The 27654-nt window shown below is 35.8% G+C and overlaps 1 protein-coding gene across 2 annotated transcripts in view; it reads right to left on the bottom strand.

Annotated features, from left to right (window-relative positions):
• Window positions 1-27654, bottom strand: part of FGF13 (fibroblast growth factor 13) — a 228792-nt gene that overhangs the window by 58400 nt on the left and 142738 nt on the right. For both annotated transcript variants that reach the window (XM_014592499.2, XM_006160696.2), the window contains exon 3: window positions 23017-23120. In XM_014592499.2, coding sequence (XP_014447985.1) covers window positions 23017-23120 — 104 coding nt within the window. The remainder of the gene's footprint in view (window positions 1-23016; window positions 23121-27654) is intronic.

The following is a 27654-nucleotide window of genomic DNA, read 5'->3' as shown; positions in this document are numbered from 1 at the left end:
CTGATATTAACGGAGAAAGGAAATCATGTTCTTCCTCCTTTCATATGGGGTAATAATACTTAAGCTGTTAGCCCACATGATTTGCTTCCTGAACCTTTACCAGTGGGGCAAGAATAGAGACTGGGCAATGAGCTTTTATTAGATGGATTAATAATTAAGTACACCATAAAAGCATGTTTCTAGGTCCAAGTGAGAATTTTTTTCCGGTTTAGAGATATGTAGTTATGTATCTTACCATTTTCAAAAGCTTTCTACCTCCCTTTACATAGAACAAATTGCTATATTTTGACACTATTCACACATTCATTTGTTATATGAGTCATAGACCACAGAAATGTGACATTTTCCACAGTTCAGTGGGATGAAGAGCAAGACCATTAAGTGGAGGCAATTAGAAGTCACAAACAGTCATCCTTTAGTGGTCAAGCCCAATTATGTCCCCAGTGGAATCTTAGTGTTCCTTTTATATAAATAAACCAGATAATTAAAGGGAGAGAAAAATAAAATAATGCTACCATGAAATATTCACCAGAAACCTATGTCCACTGTTTTGATCACTGGCAGATAATAATTGTTCATTTCCCCAAATATGTTCCATCTATTTCAAGATGATCCCTTGCCAGAATTTTTTTTCCGGTTTAGAGATATGTAGTATGTATCTTACCAATTTCAAAAGCTTTCTACCTCCCTTTACATAGAACAAATTGCTATATTTTGACACTATTCACACATTCATTTGTTATATGAGTCATAGACCACAGAAATGTGACATTTTCCACAGTTCAGTGGGATGAAGAGCAAGACCATTAAGTGGAGGCAATTAGAAGTCACAAACAGTCATCCTTTAGTGGTCAAGCCCAATTATGTCCCCAGTGGAATCTTAGTGTTCCTTTTATATAAATAAACCAGATAATTAAAGGGAGAGAAAAATAAAATAATGCTACCATGAAATATTCACCAGAAACCTATGTCCACTGTTTTGATCACTGGCAGATAATAATTGTTCATTTCCCCAAATATGTTCCATCTATTTCAAGATGATCCCTTGCCTCCCAGCACTAAGAAAGTACTTATTAGATCTGCACTCTGCTCAAGCTCATTGTTTTGGGTTTTATTACAAACTTAATAATGGATGCAAAGTTGAGGTATTTATTACTTGCAAAACAGATTTGGGGGCTACAGAAAATAAATACTATCATTCAATATAAAATATTGGTTTGTCAGAAAAGTCATGATGCTATTTTGCAAAGGAAAACAGGAAAATATGACCCAATATAACTGAAAACTTGACAAAGGAAGGAAGCTATCTAAGTTCATATATTCCTGTGTACAGGGCTTAAAAACTACATTCCTACATTTTTAATTCAATGTGTCTATATTGTCATTCTGAGCACAACATATCAGACATCATTACCTGTTCAATTGTACTTCTCATGTATTAAAAAAAAAGTCATTATGAATCAAATAGCATTTTATTTACCAGTATTTTGGAATATGGACCAAGACTTGGTATACACACAACCTGTATGAAGAAGAGTGAGATACACACATATGCACACAGACAGAAAGACACATAATTTGACTCTCCAAATGGTCCCTTACTAAGCTGTATCATTCTTGATCCAGTCATGTATTACTATGTAAAATAGAGAAATCGTTTATTTTCTCTTCATCTATGGCCTCTTACATCAAATTTATTTCTATCATCCATTTACTAAATGTTGGTAGAATACTAAATATTGGTAGAATACCCAATATTTAGTAAATGGATGATAGAAATAAATTTGGGGGCTATAGGAAACAAATACTATCATTCAATATGGCATGGTAGAAAATATTTTACAAAAAGACAATGCATGTTCATATCCTCAAATAGCTCAAAATACAGGCTGGGAGATGCCAGATTTACATGCAAGAAATATTTGAGAATAAAAGATATTTTGCTAAGTAAAAATGTGGAAAAAAAGAATAAAGTAAAAACCAAGAAACCCTCTCTCATTTGAATGCCTGAAGGGAAAAATGAATGACTAGATATTCTTATGAAAGAAAATTTCAATTAAAAGTAGAAATTACAACTGAATACTCCTGGAAGATGTAACAAACACAAGGCAATACATTAAAACGGTCTAGAAGAACACTTCCTTTGAACCTTAAGTGAGATGGACCACCAAAGGTACATAACTGTCTTGGGAACTAAGTCTCTATCACAATACAAACAAACAAAAAGTGTTCTCAGACCTCTGGAAGCTTCATGAATCTGTGATATTAGAATTCTGCATAAGATTGAGACTCCTCAAACATCAAAAGAAAAGTGCATGTGTTAAATGGACAAAATATTGACTTTTAAGTTATCACTTTTTATTTGACTTGTTTTGTTGTTATAAAATACATCTATTTGGACTTTGCATCTAATTCAGTACAAAATATCAATTCAAGTGTAACAGTTTTTCCTGACCATTTGACAGGTTGGACATCTGTGCTGTAAGGTAATGTGGGCAGTAGGGCTTTGAAATTGTAAATTATCCTAGTTAATACTATATACTTCAATAGTATTTTTACACTGTGCATCTCTATAAAACTACCCTTAGAGTACTAGAGGCAGGACAAACTTAGAATGAAAACTGTTATAGCAGTTTCTGTGTCATGCCACAAACTAAACTTTCCCCTATATTTGATTAAAATATTTATATCAAGGCTCCCCATGAACTTTTGACTCATTATGGATTCTTTTTAAATTTCTTTCATGAGAGGAGAGTGCTCTCTCAACAGAGTCTTGTCATGCCATGATCCCTCCCCAGCCTCCAAGAGGCCCAGCATGTTCAGGTTGACCCAGGATCTGTACTTAAACCTCCCATATGGCTCCGGAATCATGCACTGGTAACTCAGTGCCTGTGCCACTTCAGCTCGGCTCCATCATGGATTCTGATATAGTAACTCTGCAAGTGGCTTCCTGAAAGAGTAATTCCTGCAATATACTGAATGAAATGCTGGTTTGCGATGAGATGGTAATAGGCTGGGAAGCCACGATAACAGCAAATAATGATCCCATAAAAAAGACAAGTTTGGACTAGCTAGTAGCATGGAAGTCAAGACAGCCAGATCTCATATGGCCAGCTGTGTAGTTTAAGTCCTAGACCTGGTGCTTAAAAAACACACTGGGCACATGTGCATGTGTACCCAAAAATCCCAAAAGGGAATAAACTGAGACATGACCATCCTCCATGGGGGTGGTTTCTCTCTCTCTCTTTCTCTCCAGTTAAGCATATATGTCCTTTGATAAATTTTAAAAGGCAAATTCCCTGACCCAGTCACAGTGGTGCAGGCTGTAGAGTGCCATTCTGCAATAGTGGAGACATATGGAAGACTGAGCCATACTGGCTTTTGACATGAAATATGCCAGGTTCACATGTGTGCCCATAACATTGGCTGGCTAGAAGGCTGTGAAAGGATCACAGTGTGAAGAGACTTTGTTGAGGGTGACAGTTTCTCTCTCTCTCCACTCTCTCTCAAGAAATAAAATAAATTTGAAAAAATAGACAAGTCCTTTTTACTCTCGAACTTAGATAAAACTCACCATGAAAACTTGCATTCTTTTCAAATGTCTTGCTGCTAATATTTAAAATTTTAATTTAATTTTTTAATTTATTATTTACATTTAATGACCATATATATTTAAAGCATACAAAAAAGTTTTTTTTTTTTCCCAGCATGGATAGAGGGGCTGTAAACTTTTTTTTTTTTTTTTTTTGGGGATGTTTTCTAGGGGTTTTTTTGGAGAAGTTTTTGCTATAGGGCGCGTGCGCTCACCAGGCAGACAGAGACAGAGAAACAGAAAGCAAGAAATCACCCCCCAGGGGGATGGCCATGCCGCAATCCCTTCTCCTCCATTCTCCTCTCAGGATCTTGGGCACTCACGCACACGCACCTGGCGTGAGTCTTAAGCCACTAGGTCCAGGACACAAACCGCAGTCGACTACGTGGGAGTCCAGCAACATAGCCGTTACGCTAACTGCTGGTCCCGAGGGGCTGTAAACTTTTAAGAAGGTTAATTTTAAATACTAAGACTAAAAATATTACTTATTCAAAAGTCATACTGATGGGCTTCAGTTTTCCCCTAATGATCCAATAAATGTTTAAGAATATAGTGTAGTGGGGTGAAATCATATTTTAATTTATAACCTATGAAGTAGTCATCTATTCATTAAGAAATAAAATTTTGTTAATATTCAGAAAAAGAAAGTGTTATTGTGCTTATAAAAGTGAAATGGGAACATGATGAACAATTTGTGAAGTAATTAGCTAATGTGCCAGAAATGAGCAACTTGCTGGTGATACTTTCCAGGGTTTTTCACAGTGGGCTCTAATTTCCATTTCCCCTAATTTAAAAACACCATATGAAGTCTAAGATCAGTCAGGCTGAAGAGTTTTGAGGCACATAAAAGGCAAAATTTAACTACTTATAGATGCTATTTATTCAATAAATCGGTGGGTTAATATCTTATACTCTTATGACACATTTCATATTCAAGTGATCTTAGTATACTTTAACCTCTATACACATGACATGGATGCCATGGTAGTATTTCTTGGATTACTGAGTTTTGGATTTGATGGAACCTATAGAATGTCAGCTAAGAAAATGATATATTAAAGGAATGATTCAAACAAATTGTGTAAATCACACTCATACCTGAGGATTACTCACACTTAGAAAAAGTGTAGAATGTGTGCATGTGGAACCTCTCAAAGGTTAATTTAGTCATTTCCAATGATGCATAGTAATACTTCAGGAAATAATAATGAAAAAACACACTGTTATGCATGGGCTATTAAAGCAAAATACATATCCAAATCAACTAATCCATCTATCTTCTTTCAACATACTTTTATGTCAGCATTTAGCCAGTAATATAGTCTACCACAGCAACAATCAAATCTCAGTATGGTTCCAATTTTTAAACGAAGGTAGTTCATGATAATTCTGTCAAGAATGGAATGTTAGTGTAATGGCTATGTCATTGAACTCCCATGTAGTCGACCATGGTTTGAGTCCCGGACCTGGTGGCTTAAACTCACACCAGGCATGTGTGCGTGTGTGCCCAAGATCCCAAGAGGAGAATGGAGGAGAAGGGATTGCGGCGTAGCCATCTCCCTTGGCGGGGGTGATTTCTCGCTCTCTGTCTCTCTGTCTCTCTCTATATTTCTGGCGAGCACACAGCAAGCTATAGCAAAATCCTCTAAAAAAAAAAAAAAAAGAAGAAAATGCTAAATAAACAACCAAAAATATGACATTTAGGTATGAAATCAAACCATTCAAAACATATTTGCATAGATACTTTCATGGATATTCACAAATGTGGGGTGGAAGCAATTATATGCTTATTTGTAAATATCTGCCTTCATAAAATCTCTACTGACTCATTGTTTTTTGTTTATTTAATGAGTATCTCTCACAAAAAAGTGAGGACAGGAATTCTGAGGTTAGGGACTCCCACTCTACTTCATAGGGACTCCCCCTCTACTTCATCCTGAGGGTAGAGGCCAGCACTTAAGGCTAGTCAAAATTTCAGAGAGTACAAAAAGTCTTGTGGAAAAACTGGATTTCGTCATAATTTTGGCTCCCCAAAACTGCAATGACTGAAGTGTAACAACTGCCAAAAAGAAAGATGACTGGGTCTAAAACAGACCTACTCTATTATTATTCTTCACTTGTTTGCATGCATCTTTTGGATGCAAAATTTGCACAATTATAAAAACAACACTATCATCCATGCATCTTGTTACAAAAACTGCCTCTGTGAATCCATATCCAGGTGCAAGCTCCAAAAGGCAGAACGCTTGCCTCTCCAACACCCAGGACCATGAGTGGTTTATGCAAATAGGTGAACAGCACTAGAATGCATTATAGATATTTAAATACAAATAAACAACACAAAACACCTCCCTTGATGCCCAAACTCCACTAGTCTCTCCAAGGCTTTGGAGGTTTGAGACAGCTATGGTTAAGATGGGGTGGTGAATAAAAGACTGAGTTATAGAAAGGAAAAAGCCTCACCTCAAAATCTGGAGAGAAGGCATACCTAAAATAAATAGGGTACTAGACCTTCCAAACCATGGGAAATGATGTGGTACTGCTTGCCTTTCATGTGGACCAAAATCAGGCTAAGATCCATGGCAAAGAAATGCACTTAGCAAAGACATTCATCACAGTTCTCTTGACCCCTATTCTCAAGGTTCACTATTACTTTGAATGAAGTCTTATGCCAAGATCAGATACTAGCAAAGTGTTTGCTGAGTCTATTTGCTTATGTGACATTTAATCATTGTTAAATTAAAATACCTTTGGAACATACATGTCTGGATTATTTATTTATTTACTTACATCTTTATGAAAAAGAGAGAGTGACAGAGAAAGACAGACACTCCCCCAGCAGTATTCTCATGCCACAATCTACCACCAGCCTTAGCCAGCCTGGATCATGAGTGCATGCCACTGGCAGTTATAGGGAGTCCTTTGGATGTGAACTCAGGACTTTTTCATGTGATTCCAGTTGTATTACTGCTGAGCTACTGCTTGGACCCATGCTTCGATTAATTGATATAGCTATTGGAAGCATAACTTTTCCATTTGAGCAAATAATTCTATTTGGGAATACAAAATTACAGGTTGAGTATCCCTTCTTGAAATGCTTGGAACCAGAAGTGTTTTGAATTTCAAATTTTCTCAGACTTTGGAATATTTGCATAAACATAATGAGCTTTCTTGAGAAGCACACGCACCCTATAGCAAAATCCCCTAAAAAAAAAAAAAAAAGAAGAAAATGCTAAATAAACAACCAAAAATATGACATTTAGGTATGAAATCAAACCATTCAAAACATATTTGCATAGATACTTTCATGGATATTCACAAATGTGGGGTGGAAGCAATTATATGCTTATTTGTAAATATCTGCCTTCATAAAATCTCTACTGACTCATTGTTTTTTGTTTATTTAATGAGTATCTCTCACAAGAAAGTGAGGACAGGAATTCTGAGGTTAGGGACTCCCACTCTACTTCATCCTGAGGGTAGAGGCCAGCACTTAAGGCTAGTCAAAATTTCAGAGAGTACAAAAAGTCTTGTGGAAAAACTGGATTCAGTCATAATTTTGGCTCCCCAAAACTGCAATGACTGAAGTGTAACAACTGCCAAAAAGAAAGATGACTGGGTCTAAAACAGACCTGCTCTATTATTATTCTTCACTTGTTTGCATGCATCTTTTGGATGCAAAATTTGCACAATTATAAAAACAACACTATCATCCATGCATCTTGTTACAAAAACTGCCTCTGTGAATCCATATCCAGGTGCAAGCTCCAAAAGGCAGAACGCTTGCCTCTCCAACACCCAGGACCATGAGTGGTTTATGCAAATAGGTGAACAGCACTAGAATGCATTATAGATATTTAAATACAAATAAACAACACAAAACACCTCCCTTGATGCCCAAACTCCACTAGTCTCTCCAAGGCTTTGGAGGTTTGAGACAGCTATGGTTAAGATGGGGTGGTGAATAGAAGACTGAGTTATAGAAAGGAAAAAGCCTCACCTCAAAATCTGGAGAGAAGGCATACCTAAAATAAATAGGGTACTAGACCTTCCAAACCATGGGAAATGATGTGGTACTGCTTGCCTTTCATGTGGACCAAAATCAGGCTAAGATCCATGGCAAAGAAATGCACTTAGCAAAGACATTCATCACAGTTCTCTTGACCCCTATTCTCAAGGTTCACTATTACTTTGAATGAAGTCTTATGCCAAGATCAGATACTAGCAAAGTGTTTGCTGAGTCTATTTGCTTATGTGACATTTAATCATTGTTAAATTAAAATACCTTTGGAACATACATGTCTGGATTATTTATTTATTTACTTACATCTTTATGAAAAAGAGAGAGTGACAGAGAAAGACAGACACTCCCCCAGCAGGATTCTCATGCCACAATCTACCACCAGCCTTAGCCAGCCTGGATCATGAGTGCATGCCACTGGCAGTTATAGGGAGTCCTTTGGATGTGAACTCAGGACTTTTTCATGTGATTCCAGTTGTATTACTGCTGAGCTACTGCTTGGACCCATGCTTCGATTAATTGATATAGCTATTGGAAGCATAACTTTTCCATTTGAGCAAATAATTCTATTTGGGAATACAAAATTACAGGTTGAGTATCCCTTCTTGAAATGCTTGGAACCAGAAGTGTTTTGAATTTCAAATTTTCTCAGACTTTGGAATATTTGCATAAACATAATGAGCTTTCTTGAGATGGCACTCGAGTCTAAACAAGAAATACATTTATGTTTCATATGCACCTTACACACATAGCCTGAAGGTAATTTTATACAATATTTTCATATTATACTGTTTGCCTGTGACTAACCACATGAAGTATAGGGTAGAATTTTCCACTTGAGAAGTCATATTGGTGCTCACAAAGTTTTAGTTTTGGAGCATTTTGGAATTTCATATTAGGGATGCTCAAACTATACTAAAAAATACAATGACTCGGTTAGGTGGCTTCCCTTGCTGGTAAGAATATTAGGAATAAAAATGTGAATAACAACTTTAATAAATACATTTTGTATCATATTACTATCTCGAATATTGAGCACCCATGTAATCATGGCATGGTGGTAAATGCATCAGGGATCTGGGAACAAGAACATATGGTAGGGTCAAAATCCTGCTCTGGTTGCTCATCACTCATCAAAGTCAATGGCAGAAAATGATAAGTCCTTTCTGGAGAAATGAACTCTTTCTATTCCTCAAAATACCCAGTGATAATAATATATTATCTTGCATCTTATAACTTCAAGTAGCTGTATCTCTGCCTGTGGGTCAGCATTGCTTTTCTTTGTTATGCTTACTATTGCAGTATAAAACTGTAGAAAACTAGAGGGAAAGACATGTTGGTGTCATTGTCCTAACAAGTGAGGTGAACTCTGACATACCTATAAGCTTTAGTTGATTGAATCCACTGTAATCCATTTGTACTGCACAAGTAGGAGTTGTACATTTATAAAAATTTTAAAGCACTTCAACCTACATCATTTCTTGATATAACCGAACACCATTTTCCTACTATATTCAGTTTTACCTCCACGTAATGTATAAACATGGTCTTAATGTGATTTGCTGAGGACTTTGGTACCACGTAACCAATAAATATTGTTTAGTACAACTGGTGAATTTCCATAATGATGCACCCTCACCCACTCCCATCCCTGAGACATTCAAATTGTTTCCCTATATGGAATCTTCTTACAGTGAGTTCTGAGCTAAAAATAGCATTGGCAGGCTGCAGAAGTCCAAATGAAACAGTTTATGCTGATCCTTCCTGTAGTAGATCAACTATTAACAATTAGGGTTCTAAACTTAGGACAGATCTCCTTATGTATACTGTAAACACCAGACATTGTCAGTATGGATCAATGTGAACGCTGTTTTGGGTGCCTACTAACTTGTGGATAATCAACAGGTATCTGCTAATCCATTGAATTGACAAGGGTCCTGACTGGATTCTCTAAGACTAGGAGAACTAAGAGAGTTTTCAGGAAATCTCTATTTTGAAGGTTATGATATGTTAAACCTTAGATAGAACTACATTGTTAGCTTAGCATAAGTAAAGCCATTTTGTAAAGCACCACCATTTTGTGACTTATGGCATGTAACAGCACCACCCTACCTAATGGTAAGACGCACAGGCAGCACAGCCTGGCTGAAAAACCATGATAAGGAAGCTGACACTCCTGGAAGGTCTATAAAACCTGGGCCTCCACAGACACTACTTGGAACTGTCACTCGGTATTCTGAGGGGTCAGAACAGACTTTCCCCCTGAGAATGGAACTGAGTCCTCCCTCAGTCTTGGACTTTGGACTTCAAACTGTGAGATGGTGCTTAGTCCTCCCCTAGTCTCACTTCTTACTCGAGACGGAGCTGAGTCCTCCCCTACTCCCCTGTTCCACCTGTCTAGACGGAACTAACTGAGTCCTCCCCTGGTCTTGGACCTAACAACCAGTGGAAAACCAATGCTGCCCGGGCTAGCCGCTGGTATCAATGAACGCTATTTTGAGCCATCTCCCACTCTTTGCTCCTCCTAGATCTCAATCGTGCCTTGCATCTGTTTCAGTGTCAACTTTGCCATCAAATGCTGGAACCCATGTCACAACCTTCTGCCACCAGCCTTCGATGACCTGCGCACTCATCGACTTGTCCCTTATTTGCAGAGTTTGTAAGTGTAATTCTCTATGACTTGTTAGTAAATGCGTTGAAAATCTAGCTTTGTGTCCGTCTCTCTGTGAATAGGATTCTCACCAGGGAACCTTTATTATCCCTGGCACCGTCCCGGATCGTAAGTTGCTATATTTCTACATTGCACCTTGACTCTTAATTCTCTCTCTGCTTCTGAGGATACAACTCGTCGCTCTCTTTGCGACATGATATAATATAGAAGGGCTCAGCTTCAGGCTCTATCTTCTGCAGTGTAAATGTTGTCAGCCAAGAGGCTCTTTCATTAACACTTTCACAATGAATCACTGTTATGAGGGGCAAGAATCCAGGACCACTTTCTTATTATATGCTATTTTTCAGAATTCTTTAATCAGAGGAAAAAAACTCTAAGAAGGACTTTTGTCATTGTAACCTCACTGATTTTATTTATTTATTTATTTATTTATTTATTTTTTAGTTTGTTATATAGAGTGCATGTAGTTGCCAGAGACAGAGAGAGAGGGAAAAAGAAATCACACCCAATGGGAGGATGGCCTTTAAGCAATCCTTTATCCTCCATTCTCCTTTAGGGATTCTAGGCAAGCAAGAACACATGCCTGGTGTGATTTTCAAGCTGCTCCGTTTGGGACTCAAACTGTGCAGTTAGCCACGTGGAATCCAGCCACCTTAACCTTCACGCCACCTACTGGCTCCACCTCACAGATTTTGCAGTCAGTGTACAGCAAGGGATTTGTTATGCACACACTTTTTAAAAATAATATTTGCTATATACAATGGAGTTTTACCTGTTCAAATTTCATTTCTGAAAGCTGTTACTGTCATTTCCTGGTATTCTTATTGCCAATTATAAAATATTATGGGATGATTCATCCTTTCTCCCTCTGTTTAATATTTTTGGTCCTTTGTATTACTGCAGTCTGAGTTGTAATACTTCGGAGATGCTATCTGCATTTGACTTTTAGAAATCTTTATAAAATATTTTTTTCTTGGATAGAAATAATCATCGTCCCTACTGCTGACTACACCTGTTATGTGCTAGAATTCCTATACCTATCTGAGCCTTAGGAAAGGGAGCATTATACTTTATGGCTACTGGCTATATGTGAAATCTTTCCAAGAAATCAGTGGAGGCTTTCCCAGTAGTTCTACTTCCAGGACTGTCAAAAGCAGTTAGTATCAGAGTATCTGATGAATAACTTAATCAGAATTTTCGCACAGATGTGTTATCTATTCACACATTCAGCCTGAGCAAAACATATTAAATGCATTAGTCAGGGGTTTGCCAGTTATTAACCTTGGTTACAGCCATTATAATGATCAGAGAAATGCTTTCATTTAAAGTCTTCCTATTCAGAAGTCAAAATTCCCTTTAAGCAGTGTAATCATCGAAACCAGTGCTGTAGCCTTCATCTTTTGGCTTACATCTCAGTAATTTACTGTCTTATGTAATCTTAAACTGTTAGTGTGGATTAAGAGGATCCACAAAAGGTTATGATCGAGCTCTCTAAAATATTTTAAATATTCTAAAGTCTTGAAAGCAATATGATTGGTCTTTATTTTTCATTATAACATAACTCTATGAATTATTTCAACATAAACATATTAAAAATATATACTTTTTGCCATACACTGCTCTATGACTAAGGGACGGGAGGAAAAAATAGATCATTATTTATGACTTAATAAGTCCTGGACCTGGTAAGCAAACTATTTCAAAACCTAAATTTCATAGAAAGGGGGAAACGTGGAAAAAATACCTTGATGAGTTGTTTTGTTTTTATCTTCTATCACACTGTGGATTAAAATGGTACAACAAGAAGGCAAGGACAAAAAAAAATGTCTTCACCAAGACATGAGACTCTCTGGATAAAGCTGAAAAATCTCATTCGTTCTGTTTCATAAAGCTTTTAACATTACCAAATATGTTCCCTAGAGCAATCTCCAAATGTTCAGTGTAGGTTACGTATTTAAGACTTAGAATTATTTTAGGAATTGCCATTATAGCAACAGACTAATGAATATAAGGTTGGCTTATTTGTCTTCTGCGTGCGTTTGTGTATGTATGTGTAACTGCTTTACATCTGGCTTTCTTGCTGCTAAAATTCCTCTTAGTTCTTGTCAATGACTTTATTCTTTAGCACTAAGAGACTGCCTTTTCCCTACTTTTAATGTAGCTTCAAAATGAAAACCATGAGACACTCTGTTAAATGTGTGCCTTATGACCTCTAATTTGGATTATGTTTTTTTCAATTTGGCTTCAGAAACAGAATACAGAGCCAATCTTACTCTACTTAGCTACAACCACTATTGTCTGCTTGATTTCTGAGAAAGTACCAAACATAGTCATTCTTACTCCAAAGAAACCAGACCTTCACCCTGAATAATTTACCACCTTTGGTTATCATTATCATTTTTTACAGAAACCATAAAGAGAAGATACTTGACTTTGAACATGCAATCAGATTTATCCAATTCCATATTCAAATGCCAAGCTGGATTTTCTTTCACATTTTAATGAAACTTCCATTAAATGCAAATAGTGCTAAACATGTGAAATAGTCTGTGACATGGGAAATGTATTTTGGCCTTGAGAATTATGCTGATTCACTGGTGTTCTGAAGGAAAATCTAAGATGAATACAGCTACTTCAGTATATTTTTCACTGCAATTAATTTTAATGACTTCAAGTTCAATAGCACCAACAACGGTAACTGAACACCTTTTTAAAACATAAAATTCAGCTGCTTGAGCTAATAGAGCCATTCAAAAACAAATAAAATATGCTTGTTTTCTCTGCTTCTCTTCCTGGAGGAGAATTCAATTTTCTAAATTTCCCATTTCTAATGATGCCACTTTGCAATGCATGTGTGTGTGTTTGTGTGTTTGTGTGTGTGTGTGTGTGTGTGTGTGTGTAATAACTATTTCAATCTTATAATCCATTAGTCTGAATTGAATATATCCATGAAAAATGTTTAATACCACATCTACTAAATATTTCACCAAAAAAATGTTAGATGCATGCTTCAAAACTGGGAATCTAAGGGGTTTCTTAAAGAATTATTTAATTTTATTATTATTATTTTCATTTATTATGGGGTACAGGGGTTCACCAGAGAAAGAGCAAGAGAAAGTGAGAAAGCAAGCTCCAGATCTGGGACTCATACCATAGTTGGCCATATGGGAGTCCAGCGCCCTAACTCCCATGCCATCTACTGGCCCCAGGAATTTAAGTTTTCATCAGTCAACATTTTTCTAATTTTATATTAAACAAACAAAACTCAACAACTTGTTAATAAACTGAAGTATAAAAATAAACAAAAGTTGTGTTCAGAAGTTAGAATTTCTTTGTGCCTGCTGTTTTGGGTTTGCTATTTTGATTTGATAATGAACATTTTCTTCCCTATCACACATGGTAGTAGTCATGTTTATTTTAAATCTATTTCCTTTTATAATTGAGTCAATCTCACTTCTCTAAAAGGCATTAATGATTAAACCAGCACCCTCCATTTAGTTCTATAAATTTCTAAGCCTCTAAGATAACAGCCTTGGAAGTTAAATTTTATGTATGTACTGATACACAGATTTAACATAACAAACAGTTTACATGCTGCAAGTATTTGCCATGAGTACATTCATCACTCTGAATTGATCGATGAGTTCGCCTAAACTTTAACACTCCTTCTATATTAGACTATGAGCTAGAGCTGTGAAACCAGGACACTGAATATTAGATCTTAAATTGTCACATGCTGAAATAAGAGAAAATAAATCAATAAAAAAGGAAGCTTGCAGTTGACAGGTAAATGTACTGAATATTGGAGACATATTAACATTAATCAACACCCTACCGACAGTTGGAAGTTTAAACTTATATCAAGATTGCTTTTAATGCACCTGTGTAATATAAACAATAAAGTCATTAAATAACTGTATTTAAGCACAGTGAGTAGAATCCTGAACCCAGGTTAATTTTTTGCTGCTAAATCCTATTTTTTATGTACTTGTAGATTTGGGGCAAAACATGTTATTGATACTTTTCTTCTACCTCATTTTAACAATAAGTGATCTTAAATTGTATATCTAAAAATCACTGGTTATTTCTCAATCTGTTGACTATCTAACATTTCAAAAGAGGTTTGGGATTCTTGAAATAAAACATTCAAAACCGAACTCTTAAAAGCAGTATATTCATATGGTCTAAAAGTATCTCCTAATGGATTGTTTACTAGTTTAAAAAAAGAAAAAAAAACCTCCCCCCAAACTATGGGCTATTTAGTGGAAATGAGACAAAATCTTGATTGGATTATCAAAATTAACATCACTAATGAGATGTGTGTGGACATTGCATGTATCCAGATGGGGTACTCCAAGGAGGACATAACATCACCTTTGCAGTATTCTGACAAGAAATGCTTAATTTCAATACAATCATGAAAAATTGTCAAGTAAATCTCAGGTTGAAATGTTTATTCTATAAATGGAAAGGTAGATGTTTGTCTTCAAAAGTGCCAATGTCACCAAAGATAAAGAAAGGCTGTGGAAGTGTTGTGGATTAAAGTAGACTAAAGAGACATGACAAATTAATTCAATTTTTTATCCTAGAACAGGTCTGCACTGAAGAAAAAAATGTTATAAGGAACATATCTGAAAAATAACCAAACTGGAATGTGGACAGTATATTAAATACTGTATTAATGTTAAACTTATGACAAACAATATCCGTATTGTGGATATATAAGATAATATCCCTATTCTTAGAAAATACATGCTGAAATATTTAGAAGTAAAATGCTAGGATATAACATAGACTCAAATGGTTCAGAAAAATATGACAGAGATAAAAAGATAGATTTCAGATACATAGATAGACAGAGAACAGTGAGAGAATATATGGGGTTAAATAAACCTGAGTATAGGGATTAGGGTGTTCTTTGTACTAGTGCTAGTCTTGTATCTTTTCTGTAAGTTAGAACTAAAATATTTTCTAAAAAAGGAATTAGAATGGGGCTTATGAGGCCATACCTATCTTTCCCTTATGAATCCAGCAAGTCAGACAACAAATGTTTATTGAGAAACCAGCAGCATATACTCATGAAGGCACTGGGGATGTAGTAATGCATAAGAGAATGGAAGATGTGCTGTGCATATGCCCTCATTCTAGAGGGAAAAGATAGAAGAAACACACAAAATAACAACTGAAAGTAGTGAGAAGACCTTAAAGAAGATAAATGCAGTAATATAGATAGCTAATGTACTGCTATAGCTAAGGTTGTCAGAAAAGCCCTTTCTAAGGAATGTCATTCTGGTTGAGAAATGAACAGTTAGAAGACAATAGTTATAAAGGTATCTGGGGGAAAAAAATCCAAATGTCCATCAACTGATAATGGAGAAAAAAAAATGTGGTCATAAAAAAGAATGAAATATTGTAATGTACTACAAAAGGTTTGAGTCTTGAAAACTTAAAGCGAAGTGAAAGAAGAGCCAGCCACAAAAGGTCATGTGTTACATGATTCCATTTATATTAAATCTCCAAAATAGGCAAATCCATAGAGAAAGAAAGTAGCTGAGTGATTGATTAGGACTAAGTGAGGGAATGGGACCTAATAATTGGTATAATTTAGTAATTTATGGTATGGAAAACATAATAGTCATGGTGACAACCTTGTGAATGTTCTAGGGAACTAGAAAATTATACACTTCATTCTTTTAGAGGTTTTTGCCTTAGTGTGACTGTGTTTGTCAGAGAGACAGAGAATCAGAGACAGTGAGAGGGAAAGTGAAAAATCATCCCCGAGGGGGATGGTCATGCTGCAATCTCTTCTCTTCCATTTTCCTCCTGGTAACTTGGGCACACATGCACATGTACCCAGTGTGATTTTCCCACAGTCTGGGATTCAAACTGCGGTCAGCCATTTGGGAGTCCAGTGACCTAAGTGCTTCACTATCTGCTAGCCCCTGAACTATACACTTTAAATGGATGAATCAAGAGCCTGTAAATTATATTTCAACAAACCTGCTTTTAAAAAGATAGAAAGGAGTAATTGATAGTGGAAAAGTGATCCACGACCTGGTATATGACAAGGTTCAAGTGTATGGCCATATGGCCATGAGACTGGGGCAGTTGACAAATCAGAAAATTTCCTTACCGCTAAAAAAGGTCAAAGAACTCAGAAATCAGGTTGCTGAAGGGTAACAGGATCTTCACACTGTGATCTGCGCCTGCCTTAGCCAGGATCACAGGCATGCACACTCAGTGTGTATAGAAAAGACCTTGGAACATGAACCCAGAAGCTTCCCATGTGGGTTGCATCATTGCAGAGCACTGCAGTACGACTGTGCCATGGTGGCTGGCCCCAAATCCACTTTAATTTAATCTGAAACTTAAGTTGAGTCTTACAACATTCTTAATCTTGAAGAGAAACAAATCTAAGTTGTTAATAAGCAAAACAAGTGAAGCCAATGTGTCACGACACTGGGCAGGGGTTGGCATTTTTTCATTTGTCACTGTTTTTAATAGTGATTCTTTTGAAGGAGATTGCATTATGAGATGTTGTGAGTAACACAGAAAGCCAACTCCATGTAATGGAAGAAGAAACTTCGTAAATTTAAGATATGTGAAAATAATCCAATAGAGAAGAAAAATATCCCATGAGTTCAGATTCCAAGTCTGCCTGGGCAGTAAAATCACTCCTACAAGTCTTCTCTGGAAATACATAAATGAAAAAGTCTTAGTTGTCAAAAGATGTTTTCTTTATACATTTTAGCTGCCCTGACATCAACCCAAACAATACTGTGTACTCTGGAAATGGAAAACTAGTTTTGATGAAAGGTAAGTAATTAGACAGATAAAGCTACTATTAATGAACCCTATGACATTTAAAAATCAAAAGAAAATACTTTGAGTTTTTACTGTCCTGTTTCTAGTACCTGTTTTTACCCCTTTATTAAAAATAGATACTAGGACACTAACAATTTTTTCCCATATTTAAGACTCAATTTTCTATAGTTAATGTTTATTTATTTCAAGCAGTTTTGAAAAATTTATTATGAATAGCTTTATGCTATTAAATATTTATGCTGTGAAGTTTTGAAGAACTCTCAAAGGCTGTGTACAACTCCTTATTATTGGTAAAGAAAAACCAAAGGTAAGAACAAATTTCTCTATACACAATGAATAATAATTTCCTTCAGCTCCAGAAAAACTCAGTTATATCATGGACGAAAGTAAATATGTTACGAAATAATGGCTAATTATGATTCTCCGGTGTCACAGATGGTTTCTCACTGCCACTTGAGCCTACATCAAGTCTGTCCCCCATGGCAACAAGAAAAAAAGGGGAGGGGGAAGGTACAGTGTGAGAATTCTGAGATTAATCATGGAAAGTAAACTGCTATCTCTGTGACAATAACAACATGGAGGTGTTGTTTCTTTATTTAGTGGACAAACGGGAGGAAAGAAATGGTTAAACGTATAAAATCAAATTAAAAAAATGAGGTATATAGAAGCAGAAATTTCAAAAAATGTAGAAAACAGTAGTGGTAAAATAAGAGAATTCTTCCAAGTTCAGTATTTTCTCATCATTTCAAGAAATAGTCCTTAAGAAATGTAAAGGCAAAAATATAATCAGCATCAGAAATTTGGGATAAAGTGTGTATAAAGTCATGGTTTCTGACTTTACTGAGGGGTCTTCAGCAATCATTTTTCTTAGCCCCAGATCAGTGATTTTCAGCACAGCTAAACACAAACATCATCTGAGGAGCTTTCGACAATATTCATGCGCAGGCTCCACCAGCAGATACTCTGATATTATTGGTCCAGGTGGAGCACACAAAGTGAAAAATGTTCTGTGGTCACCAGGTGATTCGGAAAAGTGACTGGGAACCATTGTCTAACTAGAGTCTAGGGGTCAGCCAATTCGTTTTGGTTTGTTTTTGCTATAGGATCAGCTTATTCGGCAAATCATATAGGCTTAGAGAGCCACGAAGTCTCAGTCACAACTATTCATCTCGGCTGTTGTAGCACAAAAGCAGCCATAAACAGTGTGTAAATGAATAAATGTGACTGTACTCCAATAAAACTTTATTTACAAAAATAGGTGGTGTGCTGGATTTGGCCCAGGGCCATCATTTGCCTGCTTCTGCTTATGAGAATGTTTTCAAAGCAGTTGCTCTAACCCTTCACCTAAGCTATCCTGAAGTCTCTGACTTTGAGCAGACCACTTCTCATTCTACTTCAATGGATAAACACAGGTCATCTGGCAGAAATTTCCTTCAATTTCTTTGTCCACTTGCAGACTCAATACACCTACATTTGTCCTCACTTTGCCTCCTATTACAGAAGCAAGTGTCCCTTATTACCAATGTGAATTTAATCCTTTCACTTAATTTCTTCCATCTCTTCTAAGGCTCCACTTCATTATTGATCTAATTTCCTATCTCTTTAACCATCCTCTCTCTACTGGCTCCTTTCCTTCAGCTAACAAGCATATTCAAGTGTTGTATCCTTAACTGAAGAACTATCAAAGCTTTCCACAACCCTGTAACCTCCCTTAAATACCCACCCCATGTGTCCCTATCCTTTAGAAATTCTATACCCACTGCTGCTACTCCTCTTCTCATTCACTCCTTAGGCCATTACAGTGAAGCTTTTGTTCTCCCTACTACACTAAAAGGGCTCTGTCAAGATCACCTAAGACCTTCTCACAGGGTTTGAACAATGATTTGTCTTGCAAAGGCTCATGTGTTGGGACTTGGTTGTATTTCAAGGTGTTAAGTGGAAAATTAATACCTTCATTGTGTCCCAAAGTGGGGTCTTTGGGTGGAATTAGATTGTTAGGGCAGGCTCCCAGTGATTTAGTTTTGATGAGTTTATAAACAGAGAGAATGGGACTATGAGAAGGAAACTCATGGATACAGACTCTGCTCTGCTCTGTTTTGCTCTGCTCAAAATTCCCCCTTCCACCATTTTGTGATGCCTTTGGACTTTCCAGACATCATAATCATAAATTTTGCCAATAAACCTCTATTTTCTTTAAAAATCACCCAGTCTTAGCTATTTCTATTAATAACACAATGAACTACTATATCTTCATAAACTAAATTCATAGTTCTTGTTAGACTTAACTTTCTCTGACATCACTCCCCATTTAGCTTTTGCAGTAACATTATGTCTGACATAGTTATTTTTCCTCTGATGACTACTTCCACACTGTTAATCCCTAATATCATTCAACAAACTCTCTTATGTTACTGATACATAGCTATCAAGTATTCCCCTAGCATCAACCACCACCTACATGTGATAACTCCCAAGTTTTACCTCTAGCTAACATCCCTTTCTCAAGTTTTAGGTACTTATTTTCAAATATATATTAAAAACTGTACTCAGGTTTCTTCTTTCCCTCTTTGCTTTATTCCCATTTGGTTAATGGCTTCACCATCAATCTAAATTGCAAAAGTATAATTCTCTCTTTCTCTTTCTCATGACCTCTGAAAACCTGACCACTATTGTGCTATTTTTTAAGAAAAGTTTTCTACTTGAAAACATTTCATTTCTATCTGTGAAGTGAATGGCAACCATACATATTCAACCATATACTACTGCATATAGTTTCTTTTCAAATCTAAATCCTGAAAATTCTACCTCCATAGTATCTTGGCAGTCCATCTCCTTTCAGCCAATCCCACTACAATTGCTTCAAGGCACATCCTAGTCATTCCTCATGAAGATCATCTGCAATTATTTCTTAATAGCTTTTACTTTCCTTTATTTATTTATTTTTTTTACTTGCCCACATCAGTAACCTCTTACTTCCTTTGCTTATATTTGCTTTCTCCTTAGGTCACTGTCCTGTCCTGTCTTCTTTTTGCTAAGAGGCAATTAACAAAACTGTATACAGTATGTCTAAGTAAGGTAACAACAAAAGGGAGAGCCCCCTAAGGATGGTGATCAACATGCTGAAGGGAGCCAAGTCACCATCAATAAGGAGTAATGGGAAGAACTGGAAATCTATCCTGGAGACAATTCAGATTTTTTTTCCTGGAGTGTTATTTATTTTTTCTTTATATGAAATCCAGGATCATCAATCAGGCACCTTTTTTTCCTAAATGAAAAAATAGCTCCTTTTCCTTGATGAGAAATGCTTACTTAAGGTTCCTTTTCCTTAATAGCAAATGCATACAAAATGTTCTCATATTTTTCTGTCTATTGGCCTGCTCATCGTGGGAAGGAAGCCAATCAATCTATAATGCTCATTCCCTGGGAAGCCTTTCTTAGAAATGAGCTCACAATAACATTTACCAGTTTGCTGGAATAATGGTCAATTTGAAAGGTAAGCTATGAAATTTCAGTATCAGTTCCCTAAACATAATACTGAATGTCCGCTGAATGTCCTAATTTTCAAGTGGAGGTGCCTGACATATTACCTAATTTAAATGATTTTTTCCATTCTTACTTAAATATTATTTCCAAATTGTTTTGTTTTGAAAATTGTATTTTTGCCATATTTATTGTTAATCAGTCTTTCTCACCAGGGTACCATAATGGTGACCACAACGCTGGATGTTTTACCAATAATTATTTCCTATGCCCTCTGGCATTTGCCTTCACAAAAGTATGTTCAATATACTCTATTTCCTTTCCATGCCTACATAATATTGGGTTGTCAAAAAAGTAATGATACATTTTTGCATAGGAAAACACAGAAAAATATGTGATGACTTTTCCGATGGCCCAATATTTTGAGAAGGCATTTGTTTTATTAAAAACCTACCTTTGCCTCTTGTCCTGTTGAGACAGTCTGTTGATCTAAATGAGGTTGCTTTAAAATCCTTCATTATTAATTACCTTACCTTAATGCACAAGTCTAAAAGCAAAAATCTCTTTTCCTATCATTTATAATAATAAATTACTATATTAATAATGAGACAGCATTTGATAATGTATATGGTAAAATTTTTGTCTTGACTGATATTCCCTGTATTTGTGCTGTGTCCCATGTTGCACAACATAAAGATATATAGTAATTAAATGAAAATAACAAATATATATAAATAATAAAATAATGTGACAGATTTCATGAAGCTTACAATAAATTCAAACCTTTAACTTAATAAAAAAATCTTGCATTTATTGAGCAAACACATGGTTTAAATGGCCTATAAGAATGTTGAGAGTGACTAGGATTTGAAGCGTATGTGATAATTCTATTTTTGCTGCAACCTTTGCCATAACATCAAATAGACTACCCAGTATACCAAATGAATGAGCCCTTTGTAGTCTTACCCATCTCCCACCTCTCTCTTCTATGTTGGCCTCTGAAAAACATGGTTTCTACCACATCTGCCAAGTATCTTTGTACACACCTAGTTTTGAAATAAATTCAAGGGACAGGGGAGAGCAAGACTAAAGTTGAGTGTCTTACTGTTAGAGGCTATAATCATAGTAATATTAGTCATTTTCTTCTTCAAGGCTAGCTAGTAGCAAGTTTGATAATGAATTTTCTCTCCACTTTAAATAGCCTATCCTTACGTCAAATAGATGAATTCAAAACAAAGATTAAAAATATCCATATATTAAGTGGTCTCCTGTAATCTGATGTTACATCTATTGATAGGACTAAAATCCTAACTCTGGTACTATGCCATTATTGCTTATATTTAAATGTTAAAAATGTTTTAAAGTTTAATTTGGTGTCATGTTTCATATTGAACTGTAGTATACATTGTTTAAAAATTCACCTAATAAATTCCAATTTTCACTCTATTCACTCAAACTTGAAAGAAAAAAGCAAGAAATGTATACATAAGAAGAAGCTGAATTGTGCTTCATGGAGAAATAGTACTCGAAACAGAGGCAGATAGCAAGCATATTCTTACTGAATGGAGGATAAGACATAACAGTCTAGAAACACTTTTAGCATTGGTCTTTATGTCCTCAGGTTAATCTGAGGGAGCGATATCACTAATTTCCTTAAGAATACATCTGGATAAATATAAATATACGTTGAACTTAGTTACAGAAATGGCTGTTTCCCATAGCTGCAAAGCAAGATGGCAAGAGAACATCATATGCTACATAGAATAAAATCTCAAACAACACTGTATACAGGAATGGTCAGTGAATCTTTGATTTTATACTAAAACCATCAGTTTTAAATGGATCATCTAATACAGCAGTCCTCCCTTAACTGTGGTTACACTTTCTACAGTTTTGGTTACCCATAGGAAACTACTTTCCGGAAATATTAAATGGAAAAGTCCAGAAATAAACCATTTGTAAGCCTTAAATTGTGCACTATTCTGAGTGGCGTGATGAAATCTTGCACCATCCCACTCTGTCCCATTTGGGATGTGAATCATCCTTTTGTCCAGCATAGCCATTAGTGTTAGCATGTGTTATTAATAGTATACTATTAAATAATATCAGCAGTTATTATTGATAATCTCTTACTGTGCTTAATTTATAAATTAACCTTTATCTTAGGTATGTACATACAGAACAAAACATAGCACATATAGGATTCAGTACTATCAATGATTTCAGGCATCCACTAGGAGTCATGAAACTTATCCCCTGTAAATAAGAGGAGACTGTTACAGATACAAGTTTCACAGGAAGTTAGTACAGCCTTTCAAATGAGATATTTCTGTCAAAAATACTTTTCCCCTTATCACAGAAATCTGCACACATATACAGCACATTTCACTTCATATCAGATAAAAACATGCACAGTAGAAGGCTTACTGAGGTGTACAAGTATCCCTCGCTGTTCATTGCCAAATACAGCTTGGTTTGAACTCCTTGGATAGCCACCACTCGAAGACCCACAGGGATGAGGTTAAACAGAGCTGAAATTTAAAAGATGTGAAAACAAAGTCACAATTAGGAATTTCATAGCTTTCAGTGCTACCAGCCAGACTGGTCTTTAAAATAGTGTATACTTGGTGAGGATAGCTAGATATATATGTATACACATGTGGATAAAGAGGGCCTCATTCTACCTTTAACATACTTGATTCATGGCTGCAGTGACATAACTGAGGCTATAACTCTATGTTCTCAAATGCCCTGGAGAAAATAGAAGACTGGCCACAATTTCATGGCTTTTATAGTGTTGGAGGTGAAGAATTTTGATGCTTCTTGGAGAGATCCAGTTCCAAGAATTGATCTGTACACAAAATGGTGTCGTTCTCAACAAACTACGGTTTTCAATTTATATAACTATTGATAGAGGCCTGCTAGTTATCTGAGTGCCCATAAACAATTGCTGAAATTCTGATAGGCACAGTTAAGATCTTCCAGTTGAGGAGAGACTCCTAGACTCATAGAAGAGACATCATTCTGATACACTCATCTAAAGTATTTGTTATTTCCCATGCAAAAACACAAAAATAAATCCAGGCCTCACAAAAAAGTCCTTTGTAGTCCTATGTTCCCATAAGAATCAACATTTTCCAAGATAGAACTGAGAGGGCTCCTTGCTTTTAGTCTCCAAGAGCAAAGGTTATAGAAATAAAAATTAATACACTTGGGGGAGGCCTACGGAATTAATTTATTTTAGTTTTTGCAAAATAGTTGCAAGTGGGCAGCCTGTTGGTGCCAGCAAGGCCTTCATTTCTCCATTTGAAGGTCTGACTTTGCGAAACTTATACCCAGGCTCTCCTCACAACCACACACCACTCACTGGAGACAACCAGTGGGTGTCCTCCCACTACCAGCTGTCTACTCCCTCCCACACCATGAATAAAAATAAGATAGTACATTTTTAAAACGTAGTGCTTGCCACACACATCTTTTGAAAATAGCCTGTGCACCTTTTTCTCAGGAGTCGTAGACCAAGGTTGATTTTTGCCTTGTTTTTTAAGTGTATTGAGAATGATAAATCAGTCTTCTATCATTTGTATGAACAAGAATGTAAAAGAGCCACCCCATGAAAAATAACAGAGTTTGTAGAATTGCTTATCTCTCTGTGTATATATTCTGCTGCAGTAGTTAGGGTAATAAGTTTGAGAAATATTAATTAAGAACTCAATATTCCTTGGTGAGCCTACAGTGTATCTTTCCCCTAAACTCAGGGTGTTATCAAAGAGGAGCTAGGACATATTGTACAGTTCAAAATACAAGTGTTCCTACCACATGCCACTGGAGGCACTTCATTCAATACTCATCATATTAAAAACTGTGCCCTTCTGTTCTTTGAGGTAAAGGGAAGTAACTGCACAGATCACAAGCCAGGATCCCATGCTGCATTTGACAATGCAATGTAAAGGCAAGAAAGTGTGACATCTTTGAGCATGTCATGTACATGTCATATATCTTTCTGTTGGTGATGCCTTTTGCTCACAGCAGGTGCTCAACGCACATTTGTAGATTGGTAGCAATCTGTATGGTGAAAACATGATAATGTATTTTTGGAAAGTAACGGATCACAGTCCCATTATATAAAAGCTCATAGTTAAAATATTCTGAGATCTAAAAAACACCCAAAACTTCCATATGGGTTTAGTTTAAAAGCCGTATCACTACACACCACTTGACAACTATGACTCCAGCATACATATAAAACCCAGTTTAGTCATAGTAATAGATGATAGAGAATGATAAATGAAATTCAGGATTACTTCCATATTTTCATTTTATACAATATTCAGAACCTTCTTAGTTCTCTTAATATAGCTTGTAACAAGCAGAAAAAAAAAAGAGTGGAAAAGAGATTAATTTTTGCCTTGTTCCTCAATCACTCTCTGATTTGGGTTTTAATGAGCAATGAAATGTAAAAATTTCAAGCAAAAGAAAACAGAAAGAAGAAACAAAGAACATCAGCAATCCATGCCTGGGATTAGTGAATTCTGAATACTGGTTTTAACTACAGTAAAACACGAATTTTTCACTACGTACTATGAAGTTCTATGAAGCCTGATTGAAAACAAATAATACTACAGCAAAACAAACACGTGAAGAGAGCAGCAAATGTAGAGAGTGGCTAATCATACCAGACTAATCCTTTTTTTTCTTTAGACATTCAAGATAGATTGTAAATTAAGTTGGCTTAAATATCTGTCTAAAAGTACAATCTTTCTGTACAAAACTGCAAAAAACGTATGTAAGGAGTGAGCTTGGACAGAACCATTCCCTCCCTATATGCCTCTGTTTCTCTAAATCTATAGTGTTTCATCATGGACTTAAGATACTATTTTGATCATAATAAAAAAATTCTAAATATGAGAAGAAAAAAAATATATCTAATCAATCTACAACACATTAATTAATAGACCTAAAATATCTTTTTCTACTTTCATCCAAGTGTTTATGAAGTTTTTCATAAATAAAAGTACTTTTTTCTTGTTTATTCTCTGCTGTGTTTATATAAAAACAGTTAAACACCTTCTACTTTGGAGCATTTTCTCAGAAACATGTACCTAGCTGGCATTCAGTATTTGCTGAAGACAACACTGAAGGCATGCTTCATTATCAATGGGACTAAGGTCAATCTCCTAAAGGGTGTAATTGATGTAAGTATATATTAATATAGGTTGGAAAGACTTGACACATGAATGGCAACACCACTGCAGGTTTGATGAGAAAGAGCAAACTATTCTTTTAAAATAGGTTTCATTGCACACAAGGCAGGTATAATCTCATTACTGCCATGACATGTCTATCATCTTTTCCCTTTTCTAGGGAAAATACAAAATTTATAATGGCTGATTTGATCATGATGAGACTTTATTGGACTGACATTTACCATTGTAATAAATCTATATAAGGTAAGCTTAAATGCATATCAAACATGTTTTTGGAAATGAATATATCTGGAAAAATGTGAACTGATTAGTTTTATGATCTTGCTTACCACATCAGAACTAAAATAGTAGAAAATTCATCAAATTCCACTAAATGTGAAAAATGATAAAAATAAAAAATAAGAAAAGGAAGAAAAATATAACAATGCCAAAAACATATATTAAGGACTCTTAATTAAATAAGAGTCATATTTGAGAAAAAACAATCTGTATTCTTCTTCCACTGACTTAAAATAGTTAATTAAGAAAATTAATGCCTACAAAGATTTCTTGGTTTCAGGGGAGAAAGGATAAATGTGGATGGTCAGACTTGCATTTCGATAGCTCTGTTTACTCATTAAACATTCTTGTCTTACGATGGAGCTTTTGCTGTAATATCTTCAGTGGGGAAGCTAAGATAGCTCCCTACTTTCTGGACAATCTTGGCGTCAGAGGTATAGTCAAGACCTGCTGACTTGCTTTTTTTTTTTTGAGATACTTTCTATCCATATGTCTTATGTTATAGAAATACTTACCTTTGATTGACTTACTGCTCTTTATTTCAATCTGCCAAAACACAGATTCTTATTATCAGGCTAAGTTTTTTAAAGGTCTTCCACTATCACTTATACAGAGAAACCCTGGGCATGTCAGCCGGTCATAAGACAACCAAAAGGCAGAAGCTATGCTTTGAGATACTTTCTATCCATATGTCTTATGTTATAGAAATACTTACCTTTGATTGACTTACTGCTCTTTATTTCAATCTGCCAAAACACAGATTCTTATTATCAGGCTAAGTTTTTTAAAGGTCTTCCACTATCACTTATACAGAGAAACCCTGGGCATGTCAGCCGGTCATAAGACAACCAATAGGCAGAAGCTATGCATATGCAGGAACTGAAGTGTAAAACCTATGGCATGATTTAAAGCTCCAAAGTCAGAAAAGGAGCCTTGATTTACATGAGTGTGTATGGTCTATGTGTATCTACAAAATGACTGCATGCAGAGTAATCTTGATGAGTTTGGCATATAACTATTTTTAAAGTTTTTCCTTTTCAGGAAATGGATGTGAACACTCCACCCAAAACACATCTCTGATTTGGATCTGGAAAATATGTTAAAAATAGATGAGGGGAAAAGTTAACTGGGTAGGGCTCATTGGAAACTACTCATGAACTTCCTTTAGTAATGCCCAATGGACCCATTTTCCTGAAGCACTTTGGAAAACAAAGCAGCTTACATCTTCTAATTACTTCCCCAAATACCGATTTTTATGTGGATGTTGTATTGTTGATCATCATGTACGTTGGTTACAGTAAAGCCCTCTGGTTACATCTGGGTAATTGTTTCAAAGAGAAGAATATGCCTGAAGAATGACTGGGTTTTATTGTAAAACTTGAATATCACAATAGTAAGACAGTATTTTGCAAAACAGCAAAGACTCATTTATTATGGAGGTGTTTCATCTTAGGTAATGAGAGCTTTCTTCAAGGGTAATTAAAGGTGACTATCATCTGAGGTCCTAACTTGGCCCAGGAAGCATTCCTAAAAGGTGTGAAACTCTTTTTTTTTTTTTTTTTTTTGTGGGGGTTTTCCC

This window comes from Tupaia chinensis, unplaced genomic scaffold (assembly GCF_000334495.1).
Source record: "Tupaia chinensis unplaced genomic scaffold, TupChi_1.0 Scaffold000706_1, whole genome shotgun sequence".
Lineage (NCBI taxonomy): Eukaryota > Metazoa > Chordata > Mammalia > Scandentia > Tupaiidae > Tupaia > Tupaia belangeri.
Note: the sequence above shows the minus strand (reverse complement) of the source record. Positions and strands in the feature narration are given on the sequence as shown.